The 10,728-nt window shown below is 34.8% G+C and overlaps 1 protein-coding gene across 3 annotated transcripts in view; it reads right to left on the bottom strand.

The window, feature by feature from the left end:
- Positions 1-2,880: 2,880 nt before the first annotated feature.
- The window catches only part of DENND6A (DENN domain containing 6A), a 44,193-nt gene continuing 36,345 nt past the window's right edge, over positions 2,881-10,728 (bottom strand). For all 3 annotated transcript variants that reach the window (XM_081072942.1, XM_081072944.1, XM_081072943.1), the window contains 7 exons: positions 10,591-10,655; positions 9,480-9,569; positions 8,214-8,267; positions 7,966-8,075; positions 7,624-7,726; positions 6,341-6,415; positions 2,881-5,614 (listed from right to left, as the gene is read on the bottom strand). In XM_081072942.1, the coding sequence (XP_080929068.1) occupies positions 5,483-5,614; positions 6,341-6,415; positions 7,624-7,726; positions 7,966-8,075; positions 8,214-8,267; positions 9,480-9,569; positions 10,591-10,655 (629 nt within the window). In that variant the 3' untranslated portion in view covers positions 2,881-5,482. The remainder of the gene's footprint in view (positions 5,615-6,340; positions 6,416-7,623; positions 7,727-7,965; positions 8,076-8,213; positions 8,268-9,479; positions 9,570-10,590; positions 10,656-10,728) is intronic.

Here is a 10,728-nt window from a genome sequence, read left to right as displayed (position 1 = left end):
AACCACTTGACTTGGAGCTGAGCTGTGTCCCCACAACTAGATTGAAAACAACTTGACATGGAGCTGATGGGTCCTGGAAAAACACACGGTTACCCAATAAAAAAATTTTTTAAAAAAGTTCCCTCATACTCCTTTGTAGTCATCTTCGTCCCTCACCTCCAGCCTCTGGCCCACCATTGATCTGCTGTCTCTTTCCAAAATTTCATATAAATGAAATCATATGGTATGTAGTATTTTATGTGTCTTTCTCCTAGCATAATGATTTTGAGATTCATCCATGTTATAGCGTGTATGAAGTTTGTTCTTTCTGATTGCTGAGTAGTATTCCATTGTGTAGATATATCACTGTTTCTTCATTCATTCACCAGTTGGTGAGTTTTGGGTTGTTTCAAGTTTGAGGCTTTTACGAGTAAAATAACATTTTAGTACAGGTGTGTGTGCATCTGTATTGATTTATTTTTACAAAATGAATTTATCTATGCACTACTTAATTTAAAAAATAATCTTTGAATTTAATAAATTAACCAGTTTGACATACTATATTCTTGTAGATTTTCCTCTCTCAAGTAGTAACATCTGTAAATATTAATGGGATCTTATAGTGCGAAGTAACTTCTTTTTTCATTTAATAATATACTGTGGACATTTAACAATATCAGTTTTAAGCACTGCATTCCATTGTATGTACATAAGATAATTTAACTGATCTTTCAAATTGTAAAACATACTCTTTGATCCAAAAATTCCACTTCTAGGAATTTATGGTAACAAAAATTTCCCTCAAGTTTGCTATGTAGTACTTGTAAGAAGTTCAAACAATGTTCATTACAGTATTGACTGTAATGGAGAAAACTGGAAGCATCAATTTTTTTAAAAAGAAATATTTAAATCCCTCACTGGTCACTAGCCCAGATATTCCAATTTTTGCTTTTGCTTTGCTACATTTTATAAATTCACAATGATAAAGAAAGAAATTAAACCCATTGCCAGGACATTTAATCTTTTTTCCTAATAGTGCCATCCTAGGCATTCTGTAGTTGCTTATTCCAACTGGTGCATTCTGCAGGATGGGGTTGAAAAATCTGCAGTTTCAAAAAGTAAGCTGTTTTGTATTGTTGACGATCTATTGAGTAAAGCTCCATTTGGTAGTGACAGAATAGATATCAGTGGATGTCCAGAGGGGAAGGAAGGAGTGCAAAGGAGCATGAGGGAATTTGCAGGGGGGGAGCGGTTACAGATATACTCCTATTTTGACTGTAGTGATGTTTTTATGGGTGTATTCAAATGTCAAACTTATCAAGTTGTGCACTTTAAGTGTGTTCAGTGTATTTATGTCAATTATACTTCGGTAAAGCTGGTTTTTAAAAACAAATTGCTGGGTTTTACCACCAGAGCCTCTGGGTATAGAAATACTTACAGGTCGGCCCAGTGGCTCAAGTGGTTGGAGCACAGTGCTCCTAATGCCAAGGTAGCCAGTTCGATTCCCACATGGGCCAGTGAGCTGCACCCTCTACAGCTAAGATTGTGAACAACACTTTCCTTGGAGCTGGGCTGCAGCGGGCTGCCGGGGGCTGCTAGGAGTGGCTGGTGGCCAACATGAGTAGCCAGCAGCCAACGAGAGCTGCCATAAGCTGCTATGAGCGGCTGACCGACTGTCTCAGCCGGGGGAGCCCAAGGCTCATAATACCAGCATGGGACAGGGAGCTGTGTCCTACACAACTAGACTGAGAAACAACGGCTTGAACCGAAGTGGGGGGGAGGCGGAAAAAGGGGGAAACATTTTTTTACCTATTTCTTTAAATTCAAATCAATCATTTCAATAGTTTCCTACTGAAGTCTAAATATTCACTTAATAGCAAGTATGATAACTCTGGAATATAAAGTTACTATTTTTCAAAAGTATCTCAATCAGTCTAGAAACACTTTATACTAGAAGCAATTTATACTACAATGTATTAATACTAGTTGATAGGAAAAATCATTAAGGAGCACAAAAAAAGATGAAAGATCCATGAAGCTTAGCTTTCTCATGGCTAAGTAGAAATGGTATGATGATGACAAAGAGAAGGCAAAAATAAACAGAAGAACCCAAGCCTAGTGATGACGCTAGTAAAATGGAATGAGACCTATGATTACTAGATAATAATAATCTTAATTTGAAGAAAGGCCTTTAAGTAATACTGTGGCATTTAAGTACAGTAATGGGTAGCAGAGAAAGGCTGGTATTCAAAAGTGAAGAAGTAATACTAGAAAATAGGATATAGCAGAATTCTACTGCCATCTTTTTTTCCCCCTCAGTATTTGTATATCATGAGATAGGCAATGTTATAAATGCAAAATAAACGTCATAAACCAGTATCATTAACCAATCATCAACTTAAAACTTGCTGTTCTAAAAATTGGTTAAGGTTTAGGAATCATGATTCTGTATCTTGTATCAAATTGCTGTATTTCAAAACAAACAGGGAAGTGTAATTAGAAAAAAATTGTAGGAGCTCTGTTTTATTAACAAATGCTAATTTCTATTTGGTTAATAAATATCACAATTCAACCAAGTTGTAGATGGCATATAAGTATTACATCTTAGATATATGAAGGGATATCAAATTATTAATGATAACTTAGTCATTACTGAGTTAATAAATTTTATTATTTTAAACCTTCTCTCATTATGGAGCATAGTGCTCCATTTAAATACAGTAATGGGTACTTATGGAGCATAGTGCTCCATAATGAGAGAAGGTTTTTTGTCTTCTTCGACTGCTTTTAGAGGGCTAATATTTGAAAGTTCGTAATTAAATTTTTCCCCAAGTTATGCCAAAAAGAGAAAGTTAATAAAATTCAGATGTATAAAAACAAATGAATTAAGTTATGAGCAAGTGGAAACAAAAAGACAATTTTTAATGGCATCTCTTTTAAATGTATTGGAATATTTTATAGTATACTTTGAAGTACATTACCAAGTAACTTCAAAAACGAATAACATCCAATATATTTTATTATTAATAAATAAATTAAAATCCAAAGAACAGTGTCATATACTTGCTACTTTTAGAAAGTAAGAGGAAGAAATAAAAGTAATTTGAGATTTAAGGTTAAAATAGAAAAGGTTAGCAAACAAAGGAGAATCTAAGAATACCTAGATTATTAAGTTAAATAATTTTCATCAGTACATCGCTAGGAAGAATATGAAATCACTTAATTGATCGGTCTGTTATTAATAAACTGGACTACACCTGTTCATAGTGAATTTTCATTTGAATTTTGAAACATAATTTAGGAAGTAAAAGGAATCCCATAATGCACAAGTTTCATTTAATGTGCATATTTTCAAGCATTCCAACCTTACTCAGAAATAACACAACATATTCAAGTGCTTTAAAATCAAAGGCCTTTTAATTCGGTTTTTGGTAATGACCATAAATGCCTTCACAAAATCTCTATTTCATTGAAAACAGAAGGCACTAGGCATTACATAACACCCTGAAAGCAGTGATTCCTTCTGATGCTGGTGGAGATAGACTACAAATGGCAGGTTTTAGATCTTAACAATGTCTCCTCACCAAAAAAAAAAAAAGACAACTCTGAAAATCAAGTTACCAATCAGTCTTTCTCAGGTTCCACTGTAATTTTAAGTTATTTTTTCAACTACATCATTTGAAATTCATAGATAAACCACATAAGCATGATAGGGTTTTCAATACCTGTTAGGTTTTAGTTATAATACAGTAAATATGAAGATACCATTATTATGCTAATTGGCACCCTCTGCTACTCTTTAGCTGTGCAAAATAAACTTGAAATGATACATCCTATAGTGGTATAATTTAAAAGATCTTTGACGTGACACTAACAACTTTCAAATTCTGGTCACAAACTGCATATAAACTGTAAGATTAAAATACACCTTTCTGAAAATAAGATGACCATTTATACCTAAATAAAGTTTCCCAAAAAGATATGAAATACTTTAGCATATAAAAGTAGTTGCCTCTTTTCCACAAGGACAACTGTTGTTTCACAAAATAACTCATTCGATCCGTGGCAAATGATTTCATTCAAATGCCATATTCTCTCTATGACTTTGAGGTATGCTTCAAGAGACTATCCATGAGAAAAGGGCACATTTAGGTATAAGACCACAGTTACAAACACAAGGAGTCTTTCTTGGGTCAGGAGTGCTCTTAAGAGTTATACTAACAGAAAAGAAGAGATAGCTTCTGAAGCCATTTCTTTTACAAATACATACAACTAAATTTGGTTACTTAGACGGTAATTTAAGACACAGCTATTTACATATGTGCTATGTCATGTGTGCCTATTTTAAATAGTGGCTTCTGCAGGACACTCCTATTTAAACACAAACCAAACAACTTTGGTAGAGTAAACCAAACCACAATCTTCTATTTTTTGGCAAGGTAGTATAAACAAAACAAACAAACAAAAACAACAAAAAACTAGCTATAACAGTGATTCAGGCAAAAGTTCCCATGTCAAACAACAGTAGGTTGTTTTTGAGAAATACTAAGTGTTCTGAGAAATACTAATTTGGGGGCAAAAAACCCTACCAAACAAATAATGCTGAAAATCACTCTTATAATCACTCAAATGAGTATCACATAAAAAGTTTATGGGCCTTTAAAAATAGTTCAGTTTAAAAAATAGCCGATTATGAGTTTTATAATTAGAATGTCTTTGAAAGATATCCAAGATTATTAACTTAAACAGGCCCAATTAGTAAAGCGTAAGAGGAAATTAACTCTTCCATAATTAATACTAGATACCTTCTTGCCTTTGGAGAAACTGGTAAGATTAAATTTGAAAATGGTATAGAAAATAATGAAATGTATGACAACTGGAAAAAAAATACCATGCCACTAGTAATAAACATGATGGGAGGCAAGAAACATACCATTTTTAAGCAATGATTATGCAAAAGAATGCCTTATATAATTATGTATCATAACCAAAAAAAGCTTCAAGACTAGCAGCTGGGTTTTGTGAAACATGTAGGACAACAGAAGGCACTACAAAGAGCATTAATTACTTCTAACTATAGTCAGACAGTTCAGTCTTTTCCTTCTTAAGAAGATAGCCAGTGTGAATGTTATTTTTATATCCCCCTGAGTTTTAACATGATTGGGCAAAACAGCACCAATTTAAAAAAATATCTGCAATGCCAGCATTGCAGTTTGGAATCACTTATACTGATGGCCCCACAGGTCTCTCATAAGAGCACTTTAGAACATGATTAAAAATATAGAAATGCCTTTTGGTGTTTCAGTATTAAAGTGGAACCACCACAGATACCCATTTTTAAAAATAATGCACTAAAAAAGTCTGTTTACACGGTATAGTCTTTCCACCCTGTAGCTAGCATTTACAGCTGTTTTCACTCCAGAAGATCTCCTTTGTGCGTCTGATTGAAATGTCGGTATGCTTCATGGTGCAGTCATTTTTGGCTGGAAAATCCTGGCAAACATCATGTCATGCCTGTTTTGAGCAGTATGCCTTGAAGGTCCTCAGGCAACGCTGAGATGATGGCATCTATGTGTGTCCGTAACTTTCCCACAGTGTCGGGCTTCACAGGTAAATGCTCTCGATCAGCCTGCAACTAATAAAGAATGTGTGAAAGCATTTAAATTATCCACAGAGTCTGTATTAATACATTGTAGTTTCTAAATAAACATTTTTAATAGCCTAATGATTTGGGAACTTCAGACTTCGACCAGAATTTACAGAGACTATAAAGAAGCAAAGAACATGCCATTGAAATACTGAAATACAGTACCTCGGTTTTCGAACATAATCCATTCCGGAAGACCGTTCGAGTTCTGAAATGTGCGAAAACCAAGGCACTGTTTCCCCATAGAAAGTAATGCAAAATGGATTAATCCGTTCCAGACCTTTAAAATCAACCCCTAAAACTGCAAATTTAGCATGAATTTTACTATCTAATGATACCATCGATGCATAAAATTTACGGCGTTCGTAAACTGAAATGTTCGTCAACAGAGACGTTAGAAAACCAACGTACCGCTGTAATATATTGAGCTCAATAAAAGACTTCTATGTAAATTAAGCTTAATGCATACCATGTGGTATGAAATATAAGTGACAATGTTTTTTGTAAAGCTCATTAGGCTTTATGTAAATATTTTTTAAATAATATGGCATCATTATGATTTGCTTGAGTGACCAAGCGTTTTCAGTCAGATCTACCATTAACTGACCAATATCAAGCCCACTGAAAAAGTTTACTTCTGTGATACATCATGGACTGTCACCTCAAACGTGAAGAAACTATCTTCATAGATCTTTGGCTTTTTGGGCTACATACCAGCTTATTTTTTAGCTTCAATACAAGGTCTACTGTTTCTACTTCTGTGTGCTTCTGGGTCCAGAGAAGTAAATCCTGGAAGAATAAACAAATCCCCAAACAGTGAAGTACTCAAAATAATTTTCATACTGCTCTATTTCAGTGGATGAAATCACTGAGAAGGACAGAAAGGAAAAGGAGAACAGGGTATTTAACCCAGATATAGCATTACAGTACAAGAATAATTCTGTACATGATATTCTAACAATGTTAATCAGATAATTTTCAACATTAGCCAGAATGATTGTTGAGTATTTGGCAGTAAAACAAAATGTAACAAGTTCCTTTCTGAGGTGGCCCATTTAGATCAAGAAAAACAAAACTGAAACTCAAAGTACAATAGTAAACCCCAACACCACTAAGTATGACTACTTTAATTTATAAAAAGCATTAGCTAACAAATCAAGAAAACTGTGAGCGTGAATATATTTATTACTAGATGTAAACTTTGCATCTTCAAATAAGCTCTTCCTGGGCTTATTTGAGGTTGTCTTTATTGAATTCCTTCTCTCAAAACCATAAGCACTGGGAGTTTATGATTAGAAAGTTAACACTGAGGCTAGCCCACCTCAAGCTAAATACAAATGAAAACGATATTATCCATTATATTTTCACTTAATTTAAAATAGTTCTGTGACAAATTATAGACTATAAAAAGTCAGTCCAAATACAGAAAAAAATGTTAATAGCAACTGGAAGAGGTTACTAAGGCATGCTGGAAAAAATATGAGTTAGACTGCTCGGATTTGAATCCTGACTCCATGAATTGATATGCTGGAAAATATTTAACCAGTTCACCAGGAAAAGTCCCCGGTTTGATTTGCTAATTTCTGTGATGTGACACTTCCACTAGAGCTGATTTCAAGCTACTAACCTGAGATCACTGAATAAAGAGCTGGGAGATGTATAGTCAGCTCTTATGAGCCAATGCAAGTGGGCTCTAGCTCACTGCCGGCTCCCCTACTTAGCAGTAATATGATTTGAAGAGTCATTTAACTTACAATCCTTAAGTGTCCCATAAGAACACAACAGAACACACCTACTTCAGTGAATTGTTGTGAAAATTAAAAGACATTATCCATATAGAGCGCCGACACAGTCTTTGGGATACAGCACACGACCTAAAAAAGTTAGCTATTACTATGTATAAAGAAGTGGATATGGATATCCTTCCAGCCTCTAAGGATAACTGTATTTTTACTCTCGACCGTTGCTAATATCACACAAACACGCTGTTCTCTAACCTCTTCACAAAGAGCTTCTAGGTGGAGTGCCTCCAATTTCTGGGTCATTTCCTTCCGCCGGGTCTTGAACCAACCATCAAAATTTGGGGATTTTAGAAAATGCCTATAAAAATAAATTTTAAAATAGCAAAGTTTGATTATGATTCACTTCCTCTCCTCAATACCTTTCCTACTTATAGCCCGAAGAATCATGTGAAACAATGGAATTTTGAATAAAAGAATATAAATCCACTTTTTTGATTTTTGGTGTTCCCTTCTTCCCTCCTTCCTTCCCTCCCTCCCTCCCTTTTTTTAAAAATATAGCTCTAGGGATGGGTGAAAAAGCAAAAAAAAAAGGCTCACCGGTAAAGTCCAATCCAATCGCCTTTTATTCTACAGGTCAACTGAGGTCCTGCTTTCTCAAGTGTTTTCATAAATTCTTCTGGAAGGAATTGTCTTAATTGGGGTGGACTCTAGAAAAAAAGGACAAAAAATAAAAAATGAAAAAAGGACATACTGTATCTAAAAATTAGAAATGGATTATGTTCATAGAAGTTAATTGTAGTTACAGAACTCAAATAGGAATTAATTGAATATATATATATATATACCTTCCATGGAGAAATACTTTTTTGCAAAGGCATCAAGCTTGCCACATATCTTTCCTAAAACCAAGAAAACAAGTTAATCAAGTTAGATGTTCTTACCCAGAGAGTCTTCAAAAATGTTTAAGTAGACCTACTTAAAAGAAATGGATTTCCAAGTTTTTCGTCATATGATTTTCAATCATATTACTTCCCACAATAGATACAGCTAAACTCATTGAATTGAGAAGTCAGACTTCACAAAAATTTGGATTATCTAAAATTTAGATAATCCAAAGGACTACACATTTTTAATAATAATTAACCTTATTAAATAACTATGTGGCAAAAAATATACTCAACATTTTACCTGCATGATCTCTTTTAATAATTGCAACTATCCTACGTGGCAGGTATTATTGGGAAACTAAGGTTTCAAAAGGCTAAGTAAGCTGTGTAAGGTCACATAGTTTAAACTTGAATTCAGGTCTACTTAACTTCAGCCCATGTGCTACAGTAGAGTTCATTTACTTAAACAGATTTAAACAGAACAAAATAAACTGACATCCATAGAACCAAGAAAGAATATTTCTTCCCAAAATATAATAACAAAGATCTCCAGGTTGCCCCCATATAATATTCACAGATAGATTACATTAATAACTATATAGAATCTTTCTACAATGCAGTCTCCAGATTAGGACCACATGGTACTGCCTGATAACTATGAGACTTCTTTTAATATTTTAATATGATATTCCCCTGAATTTCAGGGAATAACCATATCATCAATTAATTATTCCATAAATATTTATTAAGTGCTACGGCGTAACAGACTGAGAAAAAGATAATGAACAGACAGATAAGGCCCCTGTCATCAAGGTGCTACAGTTTCATGGATATTATGTCAAATTGTGCTCAAGAAAATAAAATCAGAACAAATAGCTACAGGATAACCTGGGAATAGAAGTATAAAATGCAACAATTATATAACATTGTCCTGCAATTATCTCATTTAAAATATTCACAACAGCCCTGAAAGGTATTTAGGAAAAGTGGAATTAGCCACATTTTATAGATAAAGAAATTGAAGGTCAGAGAGAGGATGTGACTTTTCAGTTACACAGTTAATAACAAAAACAAGGAGTTCAGGTCTCTTGCAAAGGGCTCTATTTTTAATTACTAAACACCTGAGCAGGCAAAACACACAACATAAGGTTTTAGTGAATGGGAAAAACATTCATACACTCTTCAATAAATCATCAAGTTAAGCAAATACGTATGTTAACTTACTAACGGAATGATAAAGCTCTGTGTCAGTTCCAAGAAATAGCGTCGAAGAATAACGCTTTGAGCCTCAGAAGGACGTTTCTGTTGTACACCCTTAAAAGACGAAAAAATAAGAACCTGTATTTTAGTGTTAAGGAATATAAAACAATGGGCAATTATAAAAGTTCAACTGATATGTAAAAAAAATATATATTTTTTATTTGATATAAAACAAACCCTAGAACTTCATATTTTTCCCCCCTTTTTTCACCTCCCCGTGCCCCGCCACTTCAGTTCAAGCCCTTGTTTCTCAGTCTAGTTGTGTAGGACACAGCTTCCTGACCCATGCTGGTATTATGAGCCTTGTGCTCCCCGGGCTGAGGCAGTCGGTCACTGATCATCGGTCGGTCATCCACAGCACCACTCACAACAGCTCACAGCAGCTCTCACTGGCTGCTGGCCACTCACAATAGCTGCTGGCCACTCACGATAGCTGCAGCCACTCACACTGGCTGCTGGTCATTCACGCCAACCTCCAGCTGCTCACGGCAGCCCAGCTCCAGGGAGAGCCGTTGTTCACAATTTTAGCTGTAGAGGGCGCAGCTCATTGGCTCATGTGGGAATCGAACTCGGCAATAGGAGCACAAAGCTCCAACCACCTGAACCAACAGGCCGGCCCTAGACCTTCATCTTAAACTAATTTAATCTTAAATTCATTATGCAATAATACTGTGGGGAAAAAAATCCTTAGAGCAAAACATAAGGTATTCATCCCATACTTAAAAATATTAGTTCACAATGAAGACTATCTTTATTTCATGCTTGCTGTATTAATGCTATTAACATTTCCCCCAAATCCTAACTATCCCCTACGGTTAGATGCTAAGCCACCTTATGGTAGAGCCCATGACTTTTTCACTATAACGTCCAAGTTTCTAGGAAGATTGGCACCAGTTTGTAGCTGCAGCCCCCATATTTCAAGCCCGTAATTGCTGCTATTTTTGTTTTCTGATTTCTATGAAGCTTTGGTTCAAAAGGAGACCTCATTTCACATTACTATGCATAAAGCACATATTGCCTAACTGCATATTACATGTGAATAAGGAAATTTAAATTAACATGAGCCAATAATTACCTTCTGTAATTGTTTTATGATCTCGTCATCTCTACTTAGATATGGCTTATAAGAAGTATAAACTCCTAAGAAGTAAAGAAAACAAGGTAAACAGTTTTGTTTTGTTTTTTTTTAACCAAGCACCCATAAGGTATATAT

The sequence above is a fragment of the Rhinolophus hipposideros genome, assembly GCF_964194185.1.
Source record: "Rhinolophus hipposideros genome assembly, chromosome: 14".
Classification (NCBI taxonomy): domain Eukaryota; kingdom Metazoa; phylum Chordata; class Mammalia; order Chiroptera; family Rhinolophidae; genus Rhinolophus; species Rhinolophus hipposideros.
This window is presented reverse-complemented; position numbering and strand designations above follow the sequence as displayed.